Source organism: Brienomyrus brachyistius, unplaced genomic scaffold (genome assembly GCF_023856365.1).
Source record: "Brienomyrus brachyistius isolate T26 unplaced genomic scaffold, BBRACH_0.4 scaffold63, whole genome shotgun sequence".
Classification (NCBI taxonomy): domain Eukaryota; kingdom Metazoa; phylum Chordata; class Actinopteri; order Osteoglossiformes; family Mormyridae; genus Brienomyrus; species Brienomyrus brachyistius.
In genome coordinates this window covers 1,686,759-1,712,689 of record NW_026042338.1, presented here as the reverse complement: position 1 = coordinate 1,712,689, position 25,931 = coordinate 1,686,759, and the positions used below count along the sequence as shown (strand labels likewise).

The 25,931-nt window shown below is 45.7% G+C and overlaps 1 protein-coding gene and 1 long non-coding RNA gene across 3 annotated transcripts in view; both read right to left on the bottom strand.

The window, feature by feature from the left end:
* Positions 1-446: 446 nt before the first annotated feature.
* Positions 447-25,931, bottom strand: part of LOC125725263 (NLR family CARD domain-containing protein 3-like) — a 37,631-nt gene continuing 12,146 nt past the window's right edge. The window contains exons 7-10 of the mRNA XM_049002032.1: positions 14,493-14,666; positions 3,580-3,753; positions 3,416-3,462; positions 447-1,796 (exon numbers count right to left, since the gene is read on the bottom strand). Coding sequence (XP_048857989.1) covers positions 1,273-1,796; positions 3,416-3,462; positions 3,580-3,753; positions 14,493-14,666 — 919 coding nt within the window. The 3' untranslated portion in view covers positions 447-1,272. The remainder of the gene's footprint in view (positions 1,797-3,415; positions 3,463-3,579; positions 3,754-14,492; positions 14,667-25,931) is intronic.
* LOC125725264 (uncharacterized) lies at positions 13,549-14,294 on the bottom strand. 2 transcript variants are annotated; one of them, XR_007387394.1, is made up of 4 exons: positions 14,268-14,294; positions 14,133-14,222; positions 13,953-14,042; positions 13,549-13,907 (listed from the first exon to the last, which is right to left on the bottom strand). It is a non-coding gene; the product is annotated as an uncharacterized LOC125725264 (long non-coding RNA). The 2 variants fall into 2 exon arrangements; XR_007387395.1 differs by lacking the exon at positions 14,268-14,294 and having other exon boundaries at positions 14,133-14,236.

Genomic DNA, 25,931 nt, shown 5'->3' with positions numbered 1-25,931 from the left:
TGGGGTGGGGGTGGCAAGGGTGTCTGGGCACCTGCCCGTTCTGTCCGACGGGGGCATAACCAGACCTTTTACAGTGGGGTGGGGGTGGCAAGGGTGTCTGGGCACCTGCCCGTTCTGTCTAACGGGGGAGCAACCAGACCTATTACTGGGGGGTGGGGGTGGCAAGGGTGTTAATTATTTAACAAAACAAATTTCTTTATTTATTGAAATATATTAATAATAATTTTATTTACTTTAATCCACTGAACCAGGACATAATTATATTTTCCATTTTTTTTTCGGTCTGTTATGTCTGCAGTTAAATGTTTATTATGCACATTGATTGAGTGTCATTGTGTCAGTAATGTTCAGCTGCAGTAATACAGTAAATTTAACTTAATACAGCAGACTGTCGTTTCATTATGTTACTCAGTTATGCTTTGGGTGACGCTGAAGCAGGACATTAATAGGACAGAACAGAAAGCCTTTATTGTCACTGTACAGGGAGGAAATACAGTAAATGGACATAAATATATAATATGTACATATACAGGGGAGAGGGAAAGCCCCCCCCCAATCAGGATTACATTTAGTTACATTTTACTCAGAGAGATAAACGTATAAAACTATATTTTTCATGTTATTCAGTTCACTGAACACAGTCATTTATTTTCTGTCAAACATACAGTACTGTGCAAAAGTCTTAGGCAGTCCAAAGAAATGTTTAAAGCTGTTTATCTGGGTAGCAAATGTACTTTGGCTTAAAACAAAAAACACAATTTAACATTAGAACGTGTGCAAATTAAAAGTAACACAATAAAAACTAGTAATAATTTCTTCCGTTTCCTAAAAAGTTACTGATATCTAGTTGGATGGCTAGATGAACACCGCTTCAGTTCCCAGACTTCTCCTCAGGGGCACCTCAGCCGTTCCATGATTTTGTTAAATTTCACCAACAGCCCAATTAAATAATTAAATATACTGGTTTAAAAAGTCAGTGAGAGATTGACTAGCTGTATGAGGTGGGCTAGTGGCCAAGTCAAAAAATACATGGCTGCACTGGACGGTCGCTGCAAATACTGGGATGATTTTAGCAGAGGTTCTGAAATGGCGAAGCTGACACACTTTGACAGGCATCATATCATAGTTTTACACCAACAGGAGGATAATCTAAACATCATTTTCTTTGCCTGCCTAAGACTTTTGCACAGTACTGTACATTTCAGAGTAAAAAGGATTATAAAGGTTAAAAAGCAGAGATTTTACCTTTTTGCCAGGAGAACCAGCAACACGTCACAGGGACACTGAGGAGTTTCTATAAACCCCAAACCCTGGATAGAGGGACTCAGTGAATGAGGAGGTGAATCTGTGCAGGGGGGTCAGTCCATCAGAGGAGACTCTGTAGAAGGACAGAGCACCAGCCCCCCAGTCCAGATACACTCCTACTCTGTGGGAGTCTGTGGGCTTTATGGGTATGAGAGTCTCTTTATTATTGTGCCGGACAGAGTAACTGTCAGTATTACAGCACAGAATCCATGACTTGTCATTACCTCCAAGCTCACAGTCCCTCACTCCTTCCCTCCTGATCCCTTTATAAGTCACTCCTATCCAGGCTGTAACTCCATCCCACTCAGCCTCCCAGTAACAGCGGCCAGTCAGACTCTCTCTGCACAGAACTTGGAGGCAGCTGTCAAATCTCTCTGGATGATCAGGATATGGCTGCGCTGCCCCCCACTCATGTGTCGCCTTCCTGTTCCCCCCTGACAGAGACAGGAGTCTGTCTGCTGTGTTGGGGTCCAGCGTCAGCTGGCAGGAGTCTGTAGGCAGGAGGAAGAATTATTAATCCCATCAGGCCGCCTGTACTTTATGTTTCTGTACGATATAAAAACAGCACAGCTTCCCCTAACGAAGCGGGAACTGAAGCTTATGAAACATAAAGTGGGCGCGCGACGGCGCCGGGAAGAGCCGCCAAAATGGGGCGCGAGCTAAACTAACAGCTTAATTAATTTAATTAAAAAATGACAAAGCAGCGACATTCATCAGACATATTAATCACAAGCATATTTACCACAAAACGGCACCAGAGATCAATACTAAAGTCAGTGTCTTTCCTTCAAACCGCTAATTCCGGCGAGTGCGGCTTGAAAATGGCAATAATAGAATATTTAAGTAATATTATTACATGTTTAAAGTGATATTTAATAAACATTTGAACCTGGATTCTGATATAAACGATGATTCCGGCAAAGATCGTGCATCATAAAAAACAGGAAGGTTCTCATTAATTCAGAAAAATATTGCTCTGAAAAACGGGATTATTATCTCATTAATTCGGAAAAACAGAATTAATTTCCCCCAGATGAATGCAGTACACTTCCAAAGAGAACCGCTTACCGCGCGCGTGACTGTAGACGCTGCGCCGCTGCCGCGAGGCGTGAGCCCCGCATCTCGCGCACGCACGCGGCCGCTCTAATCTGTTAACATGGGCGCCGAAATGAAATTTGATATTTTCCGCCGCACATCCAGTGTGTCCCGGGAGCTAATTTCTTTTAGCACCGTGGATCAGGAGAACTTTTTAATATTCATGAGTGAAGCCCTACACGATTGGCTAGCTGATTAATATTTATGAGAGGGGCACTACCTCATTGGCCAGTTAACATCGACTTGTGCTGCCTGTTTCTTCTACCTAAAGCAGGGGTGTCCAAATCCAGTCCTGGGGGGCCGGTGCCCTGTGTAGCAAAGTTCTTTCCCTGTTCCACCATAAATAATTCAGCTCAAGAGCTGTGTGGTTATTAGCACAAGGAGATGAATCAGGTGTGTTAAATGAGGGGAAACCCAAAAATGTGCAGGACTCTGGCCCTCCAGGACTGGATTTGGGCTCCCCTGGTTTAAGGGATTCAGTGACCAATCAGTAATATTCTCTCATGAATTTTAAGGAGTGTTACAGAACCACCCTGTAAAAATGCAAATTCACATTTTGCACTTGAGGAGAGAGTCCGGTCTCACTGCCTACAGGTGCCTCCTTAGGACAATACTAACGAATCTCACACAGAAAACACACACACTCACGGCATCCGCAAAAAGAACAAATGCAAAGGATTCTTTTTTTGTGAAATTAAATATGTATAACTAATTCAGAATATATTTAATCATCCTACACTCCCACACAAACACAAAGATAATACAAGCAGCTATAAAGCATTTGTAAAAAATATTTTGAAAAACGATTAAATGAATTGATAGTGTTTTTGGTGATGATTCTGATATTTTGTTTCTCGTTTGGATGTTTGTCTAAAATGACATGAAACTCACCTAAACTCAAACATGGAAATCCATCTACACACAGTGCAAAAAGCCACACTCATCACAACAATTGTGTGAATACAACCATAACATAGCATGGTATTATTAATAAAAAACATGCAAAGACACTTACATTTCTGTAAGCCTGGTCTGGTCCTGCACTCTCCACCGTGATCCACACTATAGGAGAAGCAGAATGACATAGTACTACTGCTGTATCCATTTATTTATTGGTGCCTCTTCTTCACATACATGCATAAGTATCTGTAGCGTGTCAGACACACACTCTGTACTCACTGCAGCTTCTCCAGTTTACAGCTGGGATCCTCCAGTACAGCAGAGAGCAGCTTCACTCCTGAGTCTCCTGGGTGATTGTAGCTCAGGTCCAGCTCTCTCAGGTGTGAGGGGTTTGACCTCAGAGCTGAAGCCAAGGAAGAACAGCCTTCTTCTGTGACTCTACAGCCTGACAGCCTGCAAAGAGAGAGACAAAAACTCCCCAGTAAATAAGATCACCTGACCATTACAAGCATTATTTTTAAGCAAAAGTGACTCCTCTAATAAATATTTCAATAATAACGCAAAATTAACATCTTTTGAACATTTTATAAGAACCTATACTTCTCAGAACAAGAACCAGATCCAGTTGATATAGAATCGTTTTAAAATAATCTAGACTTACCCATATTAACCAATGAAACAGCAGATGCCCTTGATGCCAGAGGTGGAGATTTCAGGTCCAGAGAGTACAAATCCAGACCAAGATTTTGTTTCAACAAACCAGTTGAATATAAAGAGTCACAGTCAGAGACTCAACTGGTTTGTTGAAACAAAATCTTGGTCTGGATTTGTACTCCCTACACCTGAAATCTCCACCTCTGCTTGATGCACCATTAACATCAGAAGAACTCCATAAGGTCCTCAACCAAATGCCTAACAACCAATCGCCAGACCGGATGGTTACCCTGCAGAAATCTATACACATTTTTGGGACATATTTTCTCCACTCTTCAATAGACTGGTAAGAGAAATTAAACATGCATCACAAATCCCATCAAACATGAGCGCAGTGACCATTACAGTGTTATTGAGACCTGATAAACACCCAACACAACCCTCCAGTTACCGGCCATTACAGTGTTATTGAGACCTGATAAAGACCTGTAAGGACATAAAACTTATAGGTCCTGCAGGCCCCAACTCTGATCAGCCTGCATCAGTCTATTTCAGAGCTCCGCTGACCCAAGCAAGACTGGACTCAACTCTTCAAACCACCCCTTTTAAGGAAGGCAAAGGCCTGCCGGCTCCTGAGAGACTGGATAGGAATAACTGGAGCAACACAGGAAAAGCAAGACCTTTCACCCCCCGGAGTGGACGGAGTTCCATAGTCAATTCACAGCAACAACAGCTGTCAGTCTTCATACACTGACACCTTTGCCACTATAAACAGGATAACTCACCACACATAGATGTTAGGGACAAATACACGCATGTTTGGTCTCGTTTGAAGGGGCATGAGATGGCAAATACTATACTCTCAGATTTAAGGCAATATAACTTTCCCCAAGGGAAATATAGATAATTTGGCTAAATCTACAAAAATGAGAGAGCCTCCCATATGGTAGAACAAGGGAATTATAACCGCCCCCTAAAGTGATCTGATTGGCTGGGGACCTGAGAACCAAGGCCAGCAATGGCCCTAAAATTAACCATTGACCAAAATTGGTCAGTCTTCAGAGACATGCTATCACCTGGTTTGGATACTTAAGGAAGGGCCTCAGAAGAAGTAGGGGAGTCACTCTGTAATCAGAGCTCCCACAGAGAACTGGGCGAAAGTCCATCTGTAGTCAGATGCTTTCCGCAGAACTTTGTGCACTCTCCGCTGAGGTATGGGATGGTTTAATATTGTATTTGTCAAATTGTATTTACTAGTATGTGGCCACATGTCAATAATTGTATATTGTAGTATGTTTAATAAATGTTGTTTCGATTACTTTATGGCTATCTGATTTGCTAACTTCTTTATAAACTTTCCAGATTGGACTTCTATCCTTATTAGGACAAAAGTGGTAAATACTATCTTGTAGCCTCTGGGTTAAATCCCCTTTATCCGGGTCCCAAACTCGACTGCCCAAGTTAAGTTAGGTGGATACCAGAACCACACCTTTGGAGTTCACACACGCTCAGTTACGGGCCGGCGTACACACTATGTTCCTAGGCACCGGGCATAGTCCCTGAGACGCTCACATGGTAAGACAATGGCGGAGTCCCTGAGACGAGCCAAAAGTAAACCTCGTACAAACTACCGCAACAAAAGGTGCGCCTTCACAGCCGCTGAGGTTGACACATGTTATGATATGGGCTGCCCCCGGCTGAGCCTCTGAGGTGGACGTACGTGTGGTTCGGGTAAACATCGGCTTAATCTCCGAGGCACCCACATGCTCAGTAATTGGCAGACACTGAGCCTTTGGGGAATTATATAGGTCGAGGGACCCGAATAATCAGAGGCTGACATTGTCTTAAATAGTGGCGATTTCTGTACCTTTAGGACAAACCCTGTGGAACAAGCCCACGGATCGCCCTGTCGGCCGAGGCGAATCTGGCGGACTCCTTCGTCAGGGGTAAAACTAGAGTTGGTAATCTAAAAGACAGTCCAGAAGTAATCTGAACAACATAAACGTCATGACTACAATATACTGAAATAAGGTCATTAATAAAATGGAGTCAGATGTGTGTCTAAAAGAATATTTTGTATATTAAAAAGGGTAAATAATTCCCAGGAGCGCTTGGAAGGACCGACACGCATTCACAGCCTTCGGCTGCGCCATTGGATTCCGCCATTGGGCCAGTGGGCGGCTCCCTACAGACCCAACACAATCCTCCAGTTACCCGCCACTCTCACTAATGAATACAGACTTGAAAATCATTACAAAAGCTCTCGCCACTCAGTTACAGACAGTCATTCCTACTATAATCCATCCTGATCAGACAGATTTCATCAAGACAAGACATGCCTCGGACAACATCCATAGATTATTTAATTTAGTCAGTACTGCTCAGCATACCCACACTAAAACCATGATTACATCATTAGATGCAGAAACGGCATCTGACAGTCAGGTGGACATTCCTCTTTAATACACTGCATAGATTTGGCTTCGGAGAGTCGTTCACCCACTGGGTTAAAATACTGTACACCTCAGCCAAAGCTACAGTGTCACAGATGGGATCACATCACCTGCATTCACACTGCGACGGGGAAGACGGCCTGCATGCCCACTCTCTCCTTCACTGTTTGCCATCTTCATAGAAACAATTGTGGCAGCAATACGACAGAACAGTGAAATAAATAGAATTCATACTAATAACAACACAAAATTAGTCTCTATGCAGATGATATCTTGCTGTTTTTATGAAACCCTCAATATATGAAATTTTAATTTTATTAATACCTTTTCAAAACATATCAAACTACACAATAAACTGGAAAAAAACACATAATATTCTCACTGTCTGACGATGCCTGGGATTCAGCTGATCAGGATGGTCCATTTCACACTGGAAATATCCGGTACTTAGGTATCTACATCTCCCACAGGCTGTCTGACTTGGTTACCCTCAACTACACCCCCTTATTCAAAACAATAGATGAGTCTCCCACTTGAATCAATAAAAATAAATTTACTCGTCCAGAATAATTTCAGAAAAATTCTTTCAAACTCATTAATGTCACATTTTTGCTGGAAAAACAAACACAAAATCAAACATTCCACATTACAGAAAAGTAAATCTCAAGGTGGATTACAAGCTCATTTTTCTTAATTATTACTTATCAACTGCAAGACTTAACTAAATGGTCACACTACAGCAGTAACAGCAGCTCATGGTTACAGCAGGAGCAGCTGTACTGTAAAAATCTCAGACATGCAGACTTACTCAAAATGTCATTAAAGAAACAAAACTGCTTTAACAACACAGTGCTGCCATTTCCACAGCACTGACAGCACAGAGGAAAGCCATTAAAATCACTAACTTTACTCTCAGAGCCTGTAAATACACACCAATCTGGAATAATCTGGCCTTCCTACTTCACAATATCACTATTCACTATCACTCACGGGAACAGAAAGGGATTACACATCTCCACCTCCTTTTCAGTAACAGTCATTTCATGACATTCGAAGACTTAATCCATAAATACGAGTTGAGAATATGCAATTTTTCTAATATTTACTAACTGAATCCAGCATCAAAACCAAAAGGAACCTCACACATAATACACTGAATCCTCCTCAGATGAGACAACATTCTGCAACTTAAAAATAAAAAGAAACCTCTAGAATATATAATCCTCCATCTGCGACAGACACATTGATATTTGTACCAAAAATTAATTGGAATAAGGACCTTATCTTTTCCCCCAGCTCTGATTTCTGGATGGACATCTGCAACAACATATTCACAGTGACAAATACTGGCCTTAAGTTCAGTACAAAGTAATTCACATAAAACATGTGACTCAATATAAAAAGTAGTCAGTACTGATACCTGCTCACAGTGTACAATGGGTGTCACAGATAATTATCTGCATGCTCTGTTGGCCTGCATACCTGCTCACAGTGCACCATGGGTGTCACAGATAATTATCTGCATGCTCTGTTGGCCTGCATACCTGCTCACAGTGCACCATGGGTGTCACAGATAATTATCTGCATGCTCTGTGGGCCTGTATACCTGCTCACAGTGCACCATGGGTGTCACAGGTAATTACTGTATGTTCTCTATAGGTGAAAGATCTGGACTGCAGACAGGCCAATTCAGCACCCGGGCTCTTCTCCCACGAAGCCATGTGCTTGTAATAGCTGCAGTATGTGGTTTTGCATTGTCCTGCTGAAATACACAAGGCCTTCCCTGAAACAGACGTCCTCTGGAGTTGAGCATATGTTGCTCTAAAACCTTTATATACCTTTCAGCATTCATAGTTCCTTCCAAAACATGCAAGCTGCCCATACCGTGTGCACTTATGCACCCTCATACCATCAGAGATGCTGGCTTTTGAACTGAATGCTGATAACACGCTGGAAGGTCTCCCTCCTCTTTAGCCCGGAGGACACGGCGCCCTTCATTACCAACAAGAATGTCACATTTGGACTCGTCTGACCATAGAACACTTTCCCACTTTGAAACAGTCCATTTCAAATGAGTCTTGGCCCACAGGACACGACGGCGCTTCTGGACCATGTTCAGATATGGCTTCCTTTTTGCATGATAGAGCTTTAGCTGGCATCTGCAGATGGCACGGCGGATTGTGTTTACCGACTGTGCTTTCTGGAAGTATTCCTGGCCCATTTAGTAATGTCATTGACACAATCATGCCGATGAGTGATGCAGAGTCGTCTGAGGGCCCGAAGACCACGGACATCCAATACAGGTCTTCGGCCTTGTCCCTTTCACACAGAGATATCTCCAGTTTTTCTCAATTTTTTTGATAGATGATGAGATTTGCAAATCCTTTGCAATTTCACATTGAGGAACATTGTTTTTAAAGAATTCCACAATCTTTTTATTCACTCTTACACAGATTGGAGAGCCTCTGCCCATCTTTACTTCTGAGAGACTCTGCCTCTCTGACATCCCTTTTAATGCTAATTAGGTTACATACCTGATATCAATTAACTTAATTAGTTGCTAGATGTTCTCCCAGCTGAATCTTTTTAAACTTTCTTGCTTTTTCAGCCATTTGTTGTCCCTGTACCGACTTTTTTGGGACATGTAGCAGGTATCAAATTTGAAATGAGCTCATTTACTGGATAAAGGTCTACAATTTCCCAGTTTGAACATTTGTTATATTATCTATGTTCTGTTGTGAATAAAATATAGGCTCTTGTGATTTGAAAATGTTTTATTTGTCATTTCATTTAAATTCAAAGAACTTTTCTGGAATTCTGGTTGTTCTTTGCGTTTTTCTCCTTTTCTTTTCCTCTCCCCTCTATGACTCACATTAAATACTGACTTCACTCGCCCCCCAGTCCTGCCACTTCCACTAGCCCCTAGTTTGGGGGAGTGGTTCTTTTCCTATGTACCTCTGGGTGGGGCAGGTCACCTAGTACACTGGGGGTGGGGTGTCACAGACACTGTCATACACGCGTACCCTGTCACAGACACTCTCACACACGCGTACCCTGTCGCAGACACTCTCACACACACGTACCCTGCCACAGACACTCTCACACACACGTACCCTGTCACAGACACTCTCACACACGCGTACCCTGTCGCAGACACTCTCACACACACGTACCCTGTCACAGACACTCTCACACACGCGTACCCTGTCGCAGACACTCTCACACACACGTACCCTGCCACAGACACTCTCACACACGCGTACCCTGCCACAGACACTCTCACACATGCGTACCCTGCCCCAGACACTCTCACACACACACGTACCCTGCCACAGACACTCTCACACACGCGTACCCTGCCACAGACACTCTCACACATGCGTACCCTGTCACAGACACTCTCACACACGCGTACCCTGTCACAGACACTCTCACACACGCGTACCCTGCCACAGACACTCTCACACATGCGTACCCTGTCGCAGACACTCTCACACACGCGTACCCTGTCACAGACACTCTCACACACGCGTACCCTGCCACAGACACTCTCACACACGCGTACCCTGCCGCAGACACTCTCACACACGCGTACCCTGCCACAGACACTCTCACCTGAACATGCAAACTCCGCACACATGTAACCCAGGCGGAGACTCCAACCCGGATGTGAGGCAGAGTGCTAACCACTGCACCACCATGCCGCCCCCGATTACCTATCAATGCTTATGAAATACATCATAATTTTGTGTATATTTTAAGAAATATTTCTGAATGGACCAAAGCGAACCTGATTGTTCCTTCGACAGCCCTATATCCCCCTCTCACATTAAAACAATATTCTAGGTGGGGTCTTACCAAGGAATTGTATAATCGTAGCATCACATCATTTAAATTAAACTCCACACACCTAGAGATGTAACCCAACATCCTATTGGCCTTTTTAATTGCTTCCCCACACTGGTGAGAGTGGGACATGGAAGCATAAAACATACACACTGAGGTCTTTCTCATAATTAGTAACCTTTATTTCAGTGAAACCCATAAAAAATCTGTACTTTATATTTCTGCTCCCTGCATAAATTACCTTACATTTATCTACATTACATTTAATCTGCCAGGTATCAGCCCAGTCGCTAATTAAATCAAGATCCCATTGCAGCCTCTCCGCTGCTAGATCAGTATTTGCTACATCATCCACCTTGGTGTCGTCTGCAAATTTACCTAGTTTACTGTATGTATTGGTGTCAATATCATTAATGTAAAATAGGAACAATAGTGGTCCTAAAATTGAACCCTGCGGTACCCCACTATGAACGCAGGCCCACTGTGACATTGTGCCTCTAATAACTACCTGCTGCTTCCTGTCTGTTAACCAGTTTTCAATCCAAGTTGCTACAGTTCCTAAAATCCCTGCAGCTTTGAGCTTAAGCAAGAGCTGTTTGAGGGGGACAAAATCAAAGGCCTTCTGCAAATCTAAGTACATTTTGTGACCAATTTCTATTTTTGCTTCCTCAAAGAACTCAAGTAGATTAGTTAAACAGGATCAACTTCTCCTAAATCCAGGTTGGCTACCCCTCAGAATGTTATTTATCCATCCATCCATCCATTTTCCAAACCGCTTATCCTATTGGGTCGCGGGGGGTCCGGAGCCTATCCCGGAATCAATGGGCACGAGGCAGGGAACAACCCAGGATGGGGGGCCAGCCCATCGCAGGGCACACTCACACACCATTCACTCACACATGCACACCTACGGGCAATTCAGCAACTCCAATTAGCCTCAGCATGTTTTTGGACCGTGGGGGGAAACCAGAGTACCCGGAGGAAACCCCACGACGACACGGGGAGAACATGCAAACTCCGCACACATGTGACCCAGGCGGAGACTCGAACCCGGGTCCCAGAGGTGTGAGGCGACAGTGCTAACCACTGCACCACCATGCCGCCCCACGAATGTTATTTATATCCAGCTTATTTGTATCCATAACTTTTGCAGTTATGCAAGTTAAAGTAATTGGCCTATAGTTTGCTGGATTACATCTATCCCCTTTTTTGAATATGGGTGTTATATTAGCATACTTCCAATCATAAGGTACCACATGTGCAAATAAAGATTTCGGAAACAGTAAAGTTAAAGGTTGGTTAATAATAACCCACATTTATTTTAAAACTATACGTAAGATGCCATCAGGACCCTGTGATTTATTTATTTTGAGCTTAGCCAGGCTTTGTACCACATCAGCCTCAGTTATACATACATGCCCTCCGCAATTATTGGCACCCCTTTGTACAAGGGGTAAGAAAAAATCCACCTTCTGGTGAAGTTGCTTCATCTCACATGGAAAAAATGAGAAAAATCCAACCTTTAATTAAAATCAATTTATCTGAAGAAAAATCAAATCCTTCATCAAGAAATAATTATTTTTAACAAAAACACATGAGCCACGATTATTAGCAGTCCTGCAAATTATACTGAACACAATGTAACTGAAGCATGTTTCCCATGTAAATTAAACATATTTGAGTTGATTGGAGTGAATAGGAACCTTCAAGCTGTAATCCATGACTTCCTGAGTAACTGGGGTACAAACATGAGGAGACACAGAGGCCAAATTCCCTTAGTCATCCATCAACATGGGAAAGATAAGAGAACACAGACCAAATGAGGGAGAAGTGTGCTGACCTTCATAAGTCAGGGAATGGGTATTAAAAATAGCTACTTTGCCTTAAAATGCCCATTTCTACTGTTAGGGCAATAATTAAAAAGTGGGCATCAACTGGAACTGTTAGAAACCTGCCTGAAAGAGGACCCAAGTTTATTTTGCCCCCACATACAGTGAGGAGGATCGTAAGAGAGACAAAAAATCCCCAAGGGTGACTGTTAGTCAATTACCAGACAAAGTAAAACCTTGGGGTTACCACGTCTCCAAAAAACCATCAGATGCCCCCTTCATGCTAACAAACGTTTTGAAAGTTATGACAGAAAGAAGCTTTTTCTGTCAGTTACTTAAAATGTTAGTGCCAGGAGTTTGCAAAACATTATACAACTTTGACTGGAATCAAATTCAACTGTCTGATGAAACAAAAATGCTTTTTGGCAATAAACATTCAAGGTGAGTTTAGCGTAAAAAGAAGGATGGCTATAATGAAATGAACCTTATCCCAGCTGTAAGATATGGTGGAGGTTCTGTGATGTTGTGGAGATGTTTTTCCTCCAAAAACCCTGGAAACCTCGTTAGGGTACATGGCACTATGGGGTCCATGAAATACCAAGACATTTTATATAAAAATTTGGCTGCTGCTGCCAGGAAACAAAAACTGGGCCTTCATTGGATCTTCCAGCAGGACGGTGATCCTAAGCACATGTCCAAATAAACATTAAAATGGTCAGCTGACCGCAGAATCAAGCTTCTGCCATGGCCATCTCAGTCCCCTGACCTGAACCCCACTGAAAACCTGTGGGCTGAGCTGAAGAGGAGAGTGTACAAGAGAGGGCCGAGGACCCGAGGGTGATCTGGAGAGATTCTGTAAAGAGGAATGGTCTCAGATGCCCTGCTCTGTATTCTCCAACCTTATAAAATGTCATAGGAGACTCTTGCTGTTATACTGGCAAAGGGAGGTTGTACAGAGTATTAAAAGCAGGGCTGCCAATAATCGTGGCACATATGTTTTTGTTGAAAATAATTATTTATTGATGAAGGATTTGTTTTTCTTTGAATAAATTTATTTCAATGAAAGGTTGGATTTTTCTCATTTTTTCAGTGAGATAAAGCTGCTTCGCCAAAAGGTGGATTTTTTTCTAACCCTTTTTACAAATCTTTACAAGGGGGCCAATAATTGTGCAGGGACTGTATATTGTTTATATACGACACTGTATTTGTACTAAATGGTGGTAAGTTAAGCATGTCCTCTACTGTGAACTCCCGTGTAAAATAATCATTAATTGATACTTTATACTTTATTGATCCCCCATGGGGAAATTGTCTTTACGCCTCCCTCAGCTTGCTCCATGTAGAGTAAGCTGTCTGCAAAGGGCTGCCACCCACAATGGCGCCCAGAGAGCTGGGGGTTACGGGCCTTGCTCAAGGTTTGAACCTGTGATGTGCTGATTACAGGCACACAGGCTTAGCCCACTGCACCACACGTTGTCCCCAAGATTTTAAACTCATTTATTATATTAATTTTCATTTTCAATTATAAGGCCCTTACTATCCTACAGATGAGTGATTTCAGCTTTTAGAGCTCTTTTGCAGTTAAAATATTGGAAGAAACTTTTAATGTCATCCTTAACCTCCAATGCAATCTTCATTCTGACATTCCACTTACTGTAGCGAGTCTAATGTTATTTTTTTAGTCAACCTGTAGACTTAGATACTCCTGCTTTATTTTGAAATCACTAGCTATGTTCCACCTATCTCCAGCGTACAGTGTGAAATACCCAGTAATACTCACCTCACTACCCACAGTTTACAGTGTGGAATATCCAGTAAGACTGACCTCAGTAACTCCAGTTTACAGTGTGGAATACCCAGTCAGACTGACCTCAGTATCTCCAGTTTACAGTGTGGAATACCCAGTCAGACTGACCTCAGTAACTCCAGTTTACAGTGTGGAATACCCAGTCAGACTGACCTCAGTATCTCCAGTTTACAGTGTGGAATACCCAGTCAGACTGACCTCAGTATCTCCAGTTTACAGTGTGGAATACCCAGTCAGACTGACCTCAGTAACTCCAGTTTACAGTGTGGAATACCCAGTCAGACTGACCTCAGTATCTCCAGTTTACAGTGTGGAATACCCAGTCAGACTGACCTCAGTATCTCCAGTTTACAGTGTGGAACACCCAGTCAGACTAACCTCAGTAACTCCAGTTTACAGTGTGGAATACCCAGGCAGACTGACCTCAGTATCTCCAGTTTACAGTGTGGAGTACCCAGGCAGACTGACCTCAGTATCTCCAGTTTACAGTGTGGAATACCCAATCAGACTGACCTCAGTATCTCTAGTTTACAGTGTGGAATACCCAGTAATACTGACCTCAGTATCTCCAGTTTATAGTGTAGAATACCCAGTAATACTGACCTCAGTATCTCCAGTTTACAGTGTAAATCCCCCAGTCCAGCAGAGAGCAGCTTCACTCCTGAATCCTGCAGGTCATTGTCACTCAGGTCCAACTCTCTCAGGGGGGAAGAGTTTGATCTTAGAGCTGAAGACAGCACTTCACAGTGTTTATCTATGAGATCACAGCTGTTCAGCCTGAAACAGAAAACACTTTAATACACAGACATATACACATCCTACACATTAGTAAAATACAAAGCATTACAATAAGCATTTGTTTTCAGTATAATTAGCAGCACAGCTTGCACTTCAAAATGAATTATAGTCTGCAGAGTGTTCTGTGCGTCCTGACAATCTGCTGCAGTCACATGATCACTAATTGTGAGTCAGTGCATCGTAGCTCAAAACTAGAGGTAAAAACATTAAGTAGAAGCTACAGCCAAAAATCACAGAATATACAGGAATTTATAGGAACACAACAGCAAGATGGACGTGAACCTCCCATAACAGTCAGACCAGTGCTTCCAGTGCAGTCCTTAGCCATCTTTCTGCCAGGTGTCCCTACACTCGACACGTATCACTGAAAGGAGGAGATGTGAACATTCCCAGCAGCTAATGCAGAAGCAACTGGCACTTGGATTCCTGATCCCATGAGTAAAATCCTTTTTCTCCCTGTATTGTTATACCTGGGAACATGTCAAATCACCAATTACGTTTGGGTGATATGACGATATTGTCGGTAATGAGCGTAATCAGACAAGTATCCCGGTGTCGATATCTGACAGTGACTAACCGGCGATTATCGTCTTTGCTGGGGAAACGCGCTTAGGCTACATACAAAGCAAGATAACAGGATTCATGATTTGCTTTCAGTTCAGCCTTCTAGCCAAAGATTCTGAAGCAGTTAAACTGTACTAAGACATTGTACAGAATTTCACAAGCATTTTCCCTTGCAGTAACCATGCGTTCGCCATTCTTGTAAGTTCAGTATTGTCACATCACCAACTTCTATCTCTGAGTCAGCAGCCAGAATGTCAGTCATTCAAGTGCAGCTTTCTGGTGGGAATTTTGAGCTTCCCTACTCAGTTTTTCGTGTCTGAGTCTCAGGCACGGCTTAAAGTGTGTCCCTGACCCGCCGTCTCGGTGGAGGACTGTCTGCTCGTGGTCAGTGAAGTAGTTGGAGCCGCTAATGTTGTTTCAGCTTCCCGAATGAACAAAGCTATTGTGATCTTTTTAAAAGACATTTCCATGGTTGATGACCTCATAGAAAGTGGTCTCAACATTAAAGATGAATTCATACAGATATTGCCTTTATCAAGCCCGTCAAAAAAAGTTGTTTTATCTAATGTTCCCCCATTTATTAGAAATGAACTACTGTCCAACATTCTGGGCGCTATGGGAAGCTGGTGAGCCCGATTAGGATGATTCCTGTCTTTTAGGCGGCAAACATTTACGATTCTTAACACGCCGCAGGAGGTCCTGGACGTGTCTGTTAAGATAACAGTGGAGGGGAAAGTTTATATGATTTTAACAGCTCCAAGAGTGTGAAGTATTTTGCGTGAGGTGGTTTTGGGCATGTGTGGCAGGCCTGCCCGCGAGGGGATCCCCCCCGGGGGAGCGTGAGGAGGGGCGTGAGTGCGCTAGTGCGGGGTGCCGATACTGTAGTGACGGACTTGGACTCCCCCACTCCCCCACCCGTAGTCACTGATCCCCCCCCGCTCCCGCTGACACGGCGGGCTGAGAGAGGAGCCCGGCCCGGACACAGCAGGGCCTGCTGGCGGCAGCGTGGTGAGTGACTCCGCTCCCGCTGAGACGGCGGGCTGACAGAGGAGCCCGGCCCGGACGCAGCAGGGCCCGCTGGCGGCGGCGCGGTGAGTGACTCCGCTCCCACTGAGACGGCGGGCTGACAGAGGAGCCCGGCCCGGACGCAGCAGGGCCCGCTGGCGGCAGGGCGGTGAGTGACTCCGCTCCCGCTGAGACGGCGGGCTGACAGAGGAGCCCGGTCCGGACGCAGCAGGGCCTGCTGGCGGCGGCGCGGTGAGTGACTCCGGTCCCGCTGAGACGGCGGGCTGACAGAGGAGCCCGGCCCGGACGCAGCAGGGCCCGCTGGCGGCGGCGCGGTGAGTGACTCCGCTCCCACTGAGACAGCGGGCTGGCAGAGGAGCCCGGCCCGGACGCAGCAGGGCCCGCTGGCGGCAGGGCGGTGAGTGACTCCGCTCCCGCTGAGACGGCGGGCTGACAGAGGAGCCCGGCCCGGACGCAGCAGGGCCCGCTGGCGGCAGGGCGGTGAGTGACTCCGCTCCCGCTGAGACGGCGGGCTGACAGAGGAGCCCGGTCCGGACGCAGCAGGGCCTGCTGGCGGCGGCGCGGTGAGTGACTCCGCTCCCGCTGAGACGGCGGGCTGACAGAGGAGCCCGGCCCGGACGCAGCAGGGCCCGCTGGCGGCGGCGCGGTGAGTGACTCCGCTGACTCACCTGTAGACACACCGCAGCGGAACATCCCGAGCCTGAGCTGGACCTGCACTTACTGGATTCTGACAAAGATCATGAGGTCGTAGAGAGTTTGGCTGATGACTTGGACTCACAGGCCTCCATGGACTCCAGCACCCCTGTAGGTAGGACCAAGGTTTACTCTTTTGAGCAGATCTGTTTCTTTCTGGACAGCACTAAAGGCCAGAGAAAACCTAAGATAGAGTGCTATGTCCCTGATTTGAAACTGTTTTTTGCTTCATGTACGATGGCGATGAGGAAATGTACTTTGGACGAGCTTGATAAACAGAAGCGGTACAGATTAAAGAAGCTGATGAGCACTGTTAGGAGTGTGTTACGCCACCGCTAGCAGTACAGAGGGTTTATCTTCTATGTTTTTTTGTCCTTTATCAGCTCTTTTTATCACTTTTATTGCTTTGTTGATTTTTGACTCGCTAAATATTAACGAGTGTCGCAATGCTACTAAAAGAGCTGCGTTGTTTGATTATATTGCTGTAAAAAAGGTAGATGTTGTGTTTTTACAAGAGACTCACAGTGATGAGGGGAACCAGGCTCAGTGGCGGGCTGACTGGGGCGGCCAGGTTGTTTTTAGTCATGGCTCTTCTGTCAGTGCTGGGGTCGCTCTGCTGTTCTCACAGAGGGTCCCAGTCCTGCGACCGGTGGTTACAGATGTTGTACCCGGGAGGCTCCTGCGTGTTCAGTTTTACCTGCATAAACTATTGTGTATGAACCAAATGTAGGCTCAGAACGGGTGGCCTTTTTTACAGATTTACATACGTTCTTAGAGACACTGTCACAGGAGAGCGTTGTTGTTCTGGCTGGTGATTTTAATTCTACTCTGGAGCACGTGCCCGACAGGAATCGCGAGGAGCCTCACCCTGGTTCAGCTTCTGTTCTACGATCTGTTATTGACTACCATGGTCTGAGTGATGTGTGGAGAGACCATTTCCCAAAGTGCAGACAGTATACCTGGGTGAAGGTGAACTCTAACATGGTGTCTGCTGCTCGGCTAGCTTTTATATAAACTATCGGAATAAGGGCAGGTTTTTAAGCTGTGGCATCGCTCCCTTCCCTCTCTCCGATCATCATTTTGCTTCTGTCACTTTCTCTTGCACTGATTTCTCCTCGTAACATTGTTACTGGAGTTTTAGTAATAAATTAGTTCAGGACCACAACTTTGTATGATTTTTCTCCTTCTGGGAGGTGTGGAGGGAGAAAAAAAATCACAATTCAAGTCCCTCAGTCAATGGTGGAATGTCGGAAAAGTGCAAATTAAGCTCTTCTGCTAGAACGATGCTGCATATTTCCAGACTGAACTACAGAACCAGTTTAAAAGACTGGAGGATGAGATCTTGCGGCTGTGCACAGGAGCAGAGCCTGGCAGGGTGGGAGATGCTGAGGCCCTGCAGAGGAACCGACTCCTGTTGAAAGACCTTCTGGTGGAGAGAGGGGCTGGAGCGTTGGCCCGGGCCGCTATACGAAGGAGACTGGTATGGACGCCACACTGCGCATTTTTTTGGATTGGAGAAGCACAGGGAAGAGAGAAAGCCCTTTCGCCACTTGATCCTCCCCGATGGGCGTAGTACGTTTGACAAGCACGAGATTTTAACACTCAATACCCTTTTATGAGACCCTGTTCTGTGCTGAGGCCGTGATCAGACAGTGGCTGATCAGTTTCTTTGGGACTTACCAAGTCTTTCAGTCGCAAACAGACATGAGCTGGAAGAGCCTTTGACTCTGACAGAACTTACTGCTGCTGTCCATGAGCAGTCAGTCGGGAAAGCGCCAGGCCTGGACGGACTGACCGCCGAATTTTATAAATGTTTCTGGCCCCTGATTGGTGAAGACTTGTTCTGTGTTTTTCAAGAAAGTGTTGATATGGGCCTTCTTCCATCCAGCTGCTGGAGGGCTGTTCTAACGCTGCTGCCCAAGAAGGGGGATCTGGGACTTCTGAAGAACTGCCGACCGGTCTCGCTTCTCGGTGTGGATTATAAGATCTTGTCCAAAGCTCTGACTAACCGGCTGAAAACATGTGTTTCGACGATCATTCACTGGGATCAGTCTTACTGTGTACCAGGGCGTTCAATTTTTGGTAACCTTTTTTTAGCTAGAGATCTTTTGTCCTTTGTGTCAGAACGAGGTTTGGACGAAGGTCTGGTCTCTTTAGATCAGGAAAAGGCATTTGACAGAGTGGACCACACCTTTCTGTTTAAGACCCTTCAAGCTTTTGGTTTTGGTCCAAAGATTGTTTCTTACATTAGACTCTTGTACCCCAATGTGTGGAGCCTCCTGAACATTAATGGCTCTCTCACCAGGCCTTTTCCTGTCACCAGAGGGATACGGCAGGGCTGTGGGTTGTCTGGGCTGCTGTACTCACTGGCGGTGGAGCCGCTGCTTCAGGCTTTTCGAAAGCGTCTCCAGGGAGCACCGGTACCTGGCATCAGCCTTGGGGGAGGAGTGACTGTTACACTTACTGCTTATGCAGATGACGTCACTGTTTTTATCAGGTCCAACACGGACATGGAGGTGCTTACAGCACTTCTTGGCGATTTCCAGCGTGCCTCTTCCGCTCGCGTCAACTGGAGCAAAAGCGCCACATACCTGCTGGGCCAGTGGTCCGGATGGGGCCCTCCTCAGCTGCCACAGCAGTGTGTATGGGGCAAGGATGGCATCAGAATACTGGGTCTTTACCTGGGAACTGAACGCTTCATGGAAAAGAATTGGAGTGGATTGATTGACAGGATTACTGGACGACTTCAGCGTTGGAGGTGGATTTCGCCCCAGCTCTCATATCGAGGGAGAGTGCTGGTGATTAACAGTTTGGCTGCCTCCATGATGTGGCACCGACTCATGGTGCCGGATCCTCCGATGGACCTGCTGCATCAGGTCCAGAAGGGGTTCATCGATTTCTTCTGGAATGGGCAGCACTGGCTGCCTTCGGGGATTCTTCATTTGCCAGTGTCTGAAGGAGGGCAGGGCCTGGTTCATCTGCTGAGCGAGGTCAGGGGGATGAGGCTCCAGTGTGCACAGACACTGCTTTACAGCACCGAACACCTGCCGTGGATGCATGTGGCCCTCGCCCTGCTCCGCAGCTGCGGAGGCCTTGCATATGATAAACAAATGTTTTTACTTTCTGGAGATGCACTTCAGCTTATTGGAGTGAGTGGTTTTTATGCTGCGGTGCTGAACGCTTGGCGCTTGTTCCGGGTGGCACGGATGGAGAACAACCACTATGGCTTGAGGAACCATTGTTTAATGATTCCTTCTTTTCCTCGCGGCTGACACTTACAAATTCAGTCGATAAGATACTTGTGGAGTTGGGGGTCACAAGGGTAAAACATATTTTACATGCTGAGTCTGGGCACTTTTTGTCACCTGACTCACTTGCTACCCAAGTGGGGTTCCGGTCTGTGAGGCTGCTTGGGAACCTTTACATGCACTTGAAGGTTCTTTTCCCCCCAACCTTTCAAGAATATTTACAGTGGGTTCCGGGTCGAGGTGCGACCTGCCCTTCCTTCCCAGAACTGTGTGTTACCCCGTTGGTAGCTGTTGATCACAGTGACACTGGTCACATACTTTCCTTCCGGTTCTTGCTGAATATCCGGTTCTCCCTGGCAGGGAGGAAACTCCTGTACCATGTTGCCGTTAAGTCTTTTTTCTCTCATGACCTGAAAGGGAGGCCAGATACGAAGTGGAGGCCCATTTGGCTGCTCCAGGGGAGTTTTTGCCGTCATGGAGGCTCCTCTATAAGAGACGGCTTCCCAAACGTTCAGGGGACCTCCAGTGGAGAATCCTGCACTGCATCCTGCCCACCAACAGTTTTGTGTCTCGGTTTAATGCTGATGTTGTGTCTCAGTGTTTGTACTGCAGTGAGCCTGACACTGTTTTCCATACCTTCTGTCATTGTGTCAGACTGGCACCACTGAGTGGGCTGCTGGGTCACTGGTCTGGGGATCATACTCACTGATGCTGTGTCTCAGTGTTTGTACTGCAGTGAGCGTGACACTGTTCTCCATACCTTCTGTCATTGTGTCAGACTGGCACCACTGAGTGGGCTGCTGGGTAACTGGCTCGCTGGTCTGGGGATCATACTCACTGATGCTGTTTTTATTTTTGGTTGTAAATGTTCCAAACCTCGAATGGATAAATGTTATCCACTTGGAAGACTCTACGTCTGCGTCAGGAGGGTCAGGACATTGACGTGTTGGACTTGTTTAAGACCCTGGTGGAGTCACGTGTTCATGTGGACTTTGTGTCTCATCAGGTGACGGACGATTTGGCTGTTTTTCGGAAATAATGGGTTTTCGACAAGGGACCTGTGATTATTTCTGCTGATGGAGTTTTGGTTTTTGCCTGGTGATTCACGCTGAGTTACTCTTCGGGCTGTGATTAGGATTGGCTGCTAACTGTTTAATAAAGGCGGTTAAAAGTAAAAAAAAAAAAGTCTCTCTCTCTCTCTCATCTGTGTCTGAATCAATCAATCCATCATTATTTATATAGCGTGTTTTAACCACAGCGTTTATAAAGTGTTTTGCAAACATTTCAAAAGAAGAAAAAGAAAGAAATTCAAATAAGCTCAGAATAAATAACAATAAGCGAAAAAAAATAAAAATAGAGTAAAAATGTTTTAGTAAAATAAAATAAAAAATAAAAAAATACCATCATAAAGGACTTTAACCACCCATGTCCTCTTTAGGGGCCCCTCCCTCAAAGGGGCCTCTAGCCCCTATGTCTTCTGGGGGAAGCGACCGCCCCCCCACAATTACTGATATTAATAAAAGCATAAAATAATAAAACTGATTATCATAGATTATTATATGCGGTGGTGAAAAGATGCCTTTTCAGCCCAGTTTTGAAAGTACTGAGACATTCAGTAGCTCTCAGGTTTTCTGGGAGAGAGTTCCAGAGTTTGGGCTCATAGTGACTAAAAGCTGCCCCCTCCCTCCCCAGCCGGGTTTTAGGAATAATCAGTAAATTACTACCGGATGATCTGACTGATCTGCCTGGGACATACCTTACAGTCATGTTACTGAGGCAGGACAGAGCTAAACCACGTAAATATTTACAAATTAGCAAATGAACTTTAAAATCAATCCTAGAAGACAGAGGAAGCCAGTGCAGGGATGTGAGAGCAGGTGTGATGTGATCCCTGTGACTGGTGCGTGTTAACACTCCGCCAGCGACATTCTGGGGTCGTTGTAGATGTGATCCCTGTGACTGGTGCGTGTTAACACTCCGCCAGCGGTATTCTGGGGCCTTTGTAGATGTGATCCCTGTGACTGGAGCGTGTTAACACTCCGCCAACGGCATTCTGGGCCCGTTGTAGATGTGATCCCTGTGACTGGTGCGTGTTAACACTCCGCCAGCGGCATCCTGGGCCCGTTGTAGATGTGGTCCCTGTGACTGGTACGTGTTAACACTCCGCCAGCGGCATTCTGGGCCCGTTGTAGATGTGATCCCTGTGACTGGTGCGTGTTAACACTCCGCCAGCGGCATTCTGGGCCCGTTGTAGATGTGATCCCTGTGACTGGTGCGTGTTAACACTCCGCCAGCGGCATTCTGGGCCCGTTGTAGATGTGAAACAGACAAGAGGGCATTACAGTAATCTATTCTACTAGATACAAAAGCAGGTTTTATTTAATACTGACAAGACCCCCTCCACTCTGCAAACAAGTAAACCAACTTCCTTTCTTTTTAACAACCTAAGCAGTTCTGTTAACCTGCTTTATGACTTTATGGTCGTGTTTCCACAAACTGTGCTTGCTTTGCAGAACAGTATTTCCCTTTTAAGGTTACCCATTTTAAATCTGGTGTAGGATCACACATGCACATATCACAAAGCTTAAATTCCAGGTGGCCTGAGACAAGGCCTACCCTGGTACGAGAGGCACACATTGGCCTAGGCCTCAAAGGGGGTTCGTGACCTGCTTTGCACCCTTGCTAAACACCTCTGGGAACTCCTTCAAGACTATTGGAAAACCATTTCAGGTGACTACCTCTTGAAGCTCATTGAGAGAATGCCAAGAGTGTGCAGAGCAGTAATCAGAGCAAAGGGTGGCTATTTTGAAGAAACTAGAATATAAAACACGTTTTCAGTTATGTCACCTTTTTTTGTTAAGTACATAACTCCACATGTGTTCATTCATAGTTTTGATGCCTTCAGTGAGAATCTACCAATGTAAATGGTCATTTAAATAAAGACAACACATTGAATGAGAAGGTGTGTCCAAACGTTTGGCCTGTACTGTATATCTGTTAAGCCGGATGATGCATCACAGCTCTCGGTTAGCAGACTGTGGACTAGATATCCGGTGCTGGATGGCAAATAATTTCTTTGTGTTAAACACAGAAAAACAGAAGTACTGTTAACTGGTCCGAAGGCGGCTTGAAATAAGTTTGACAGCCTCAACCTTGGTGGTCTTCCTACCCAACCTGACACAGTGGTCAGAGATCTTGGTGTTCTGGTTGATTCAGATTTATGTTTCGATGCTCACATAAAAAGCATCACTAAAGCTGTGTTCTGTCCTGTACGGAACCTAGCCAAGCTTCGGAAGATGCTCTCCTTTCATGAAGTGGAAACACTAACACCTTTATAACTTCCAGGCTGGATACTGTAATGCCTTCCTTTCTGGGTGTCCATCTGGATCCTCACATAAACTTCAGCTGGTACAAAATGCAGCAGCCAGAGTTCTTACAAACACTAATAAATGTGATTATATTAGCCCTGTTCTATGCTCCCTTCATTGGCTTCCAGTTAGTCTCGGATTAACTACAAAATACTGCTATTGATTTATAAAACACTGAATGGCCTTGCAGCAGAATACCTTAGTAACCTGCTGGCCTTATACAACCCTCCTGGCTTTCTTCCATCTCAAGGAGCAGGATATCTGTTAGTACCAGGGTAGAAAGAGCTACGGCAGGCTGCAGAGCTTTCTCTTATAGAGCTCTTCAGCTGTGGAATAGTCTTCCAGCGGATGTGCGGGATTCAGGCTGACTTTCAATATTCAAGTCCAGACTAACACCTGTTCAGACTAAACCTGTTCAGTTTAGCTTATAGGGACTCTAGTTCTAGCTCTAGCTAACTGCTCACTCCCAGTCAGACCTATAGTGTGAGGTGTAGAGCTGGGTGGGGATCGGTGCCATTGGCTTTGGATAAACTGAACTGTCAGTCTGTCACTTTAGCTTCACACCCCCTTGTGGAATTGGAGTGTTGACATTCAGGGACTCCCCATGCCTGCGTTCCCACCTGCCTCTCCCTCCTACTTATGCTGCCATAGCCATATCTGCCGGAGCTTACATACTGCACCCACCTAACTGTTTGCACTGCCTCTAGTCTCCCCTACTTTGGCTAACTGCACATTTTATTTCCCCTACTCACCCTGGGCTGTGCTGCCTGGAGACCCCGAATTTTAAGGATATCCTACCTACCCTGCTGCCTGCGACGTCTCCACTACCTGTTAGTACTTCCGGCCTGCTCACCCTTCTGCCTGTGACATCTTCCCTGTTTACCCTGCTGCCGTACTACTGTTCGCCCCCCCATCTGAAGCAGCTCCAGCACTTGCCTGTCATCACCTCCCTGCCCCCCGCTTTGTGACTGAAATGTTAAGATTGGGATAATGTGAATTAGGACTTTGCCATCTTGATCATTTGACTTCCTCTGCTGCCCCCTGGAGGATGGGCTCCCCCTTTGTTTCTGGTTAGGGTTAGGGCTTCCTCTGCTGCCCCCTGGAGGATGGGCTCCCCCTTTCAGTCTGGTTAGGGTTAGGGCTTCCTCTGCTGCCCCCTGGAGGATGGGCTCCCCCTTTGTATCTGGTTAGGGTTAGGGCTTCCTCTGCTGCCCCCTGGAGGATGGGCTCCCCCTTTGTATCTGGTTAGGGTTAGGGCTTCCTCTGCTGCCCCCTGGAGGATGGGCTCCCCCTTTGGGTCTGGTTAGGGTTAGGGCTTCCTCTGCTGCCCCCTGGAGGATGGGCTCCCCCTTTGTATCTGGTTAGGGTTAGGGCTTCCTCTGCTGCCCCGTGGAGGATGGGCTCCCCCTTTGGGTCTGGTTAGGGTTAGGGCTTCCTCTGCTGCCCCCTGGAGGATGGGCTCCCCCTTTGGGTCTGGTTAGGGTTAGGGCTTCCTCTGCTGCCCCCTGGAGGATGGGCTCCTCCTCTGAGTCTGGTTCCTCCCAAGCTTTCGTCTTTCTAGGGTAATTTTCCTTGCCACTGTCCCCTCTGACTTGCTCACTGGGGGCTTTGGGCAGGGATGCTGTAAAGTGCTTTGAGATGATGTAATGTTGTGAAAACACACTATGCAAATAAAACTGAACTGAACTGAAATTGCATTCAGTGATTGGTGGGGGGACTCAAAATGAGATCTGAACCAGCAACCTTCCGCTCATGGACACAGAGTCCGAGCCCAAAGAGTCACGCACCACACCCAGTATTTACAGAAATGCTTCCTACAGCATCCAGAACTGAAACGAATATGAGTGGTTTTCCCACTATTAATGAAAACTGGACCATTCTGTATGATGCTGTATCTTTGGTTATTTGTTACACAAAGGATGGTCGTGGAAATCTTGTCTTTTTTGTTTTTACTACCTCACTACCTTCAGTTAATATGAACCAGATTAAAAAGGAACCTTGTTGATAAAAGAGGGGAAATAAATGACATATATACATATTCATTTCATATTTTAAACAATGTTTATCAATTTCTGCCAGACTAGATGTGTCGTCACATCCTCAGCCAGGTGCAGCTGAGGCCAGCAGAGGGCGCCAGTGAGCAGCCAGAGACAGCAGTCATACGGAAGCTCCCAGCTCTGGGCTCCATCACATGAACACGCCTGCTGACAATAACACTCACATACCACTGATACACCCTGTGGATAAAGAGCCTCACTGTTTCTATAGCAGGTTAGGATGCTGTGCCGTGATCAGAAGGCAGACTGGATGGGAATGGAAACGTAGTAACAAACAAAAAGTGACAT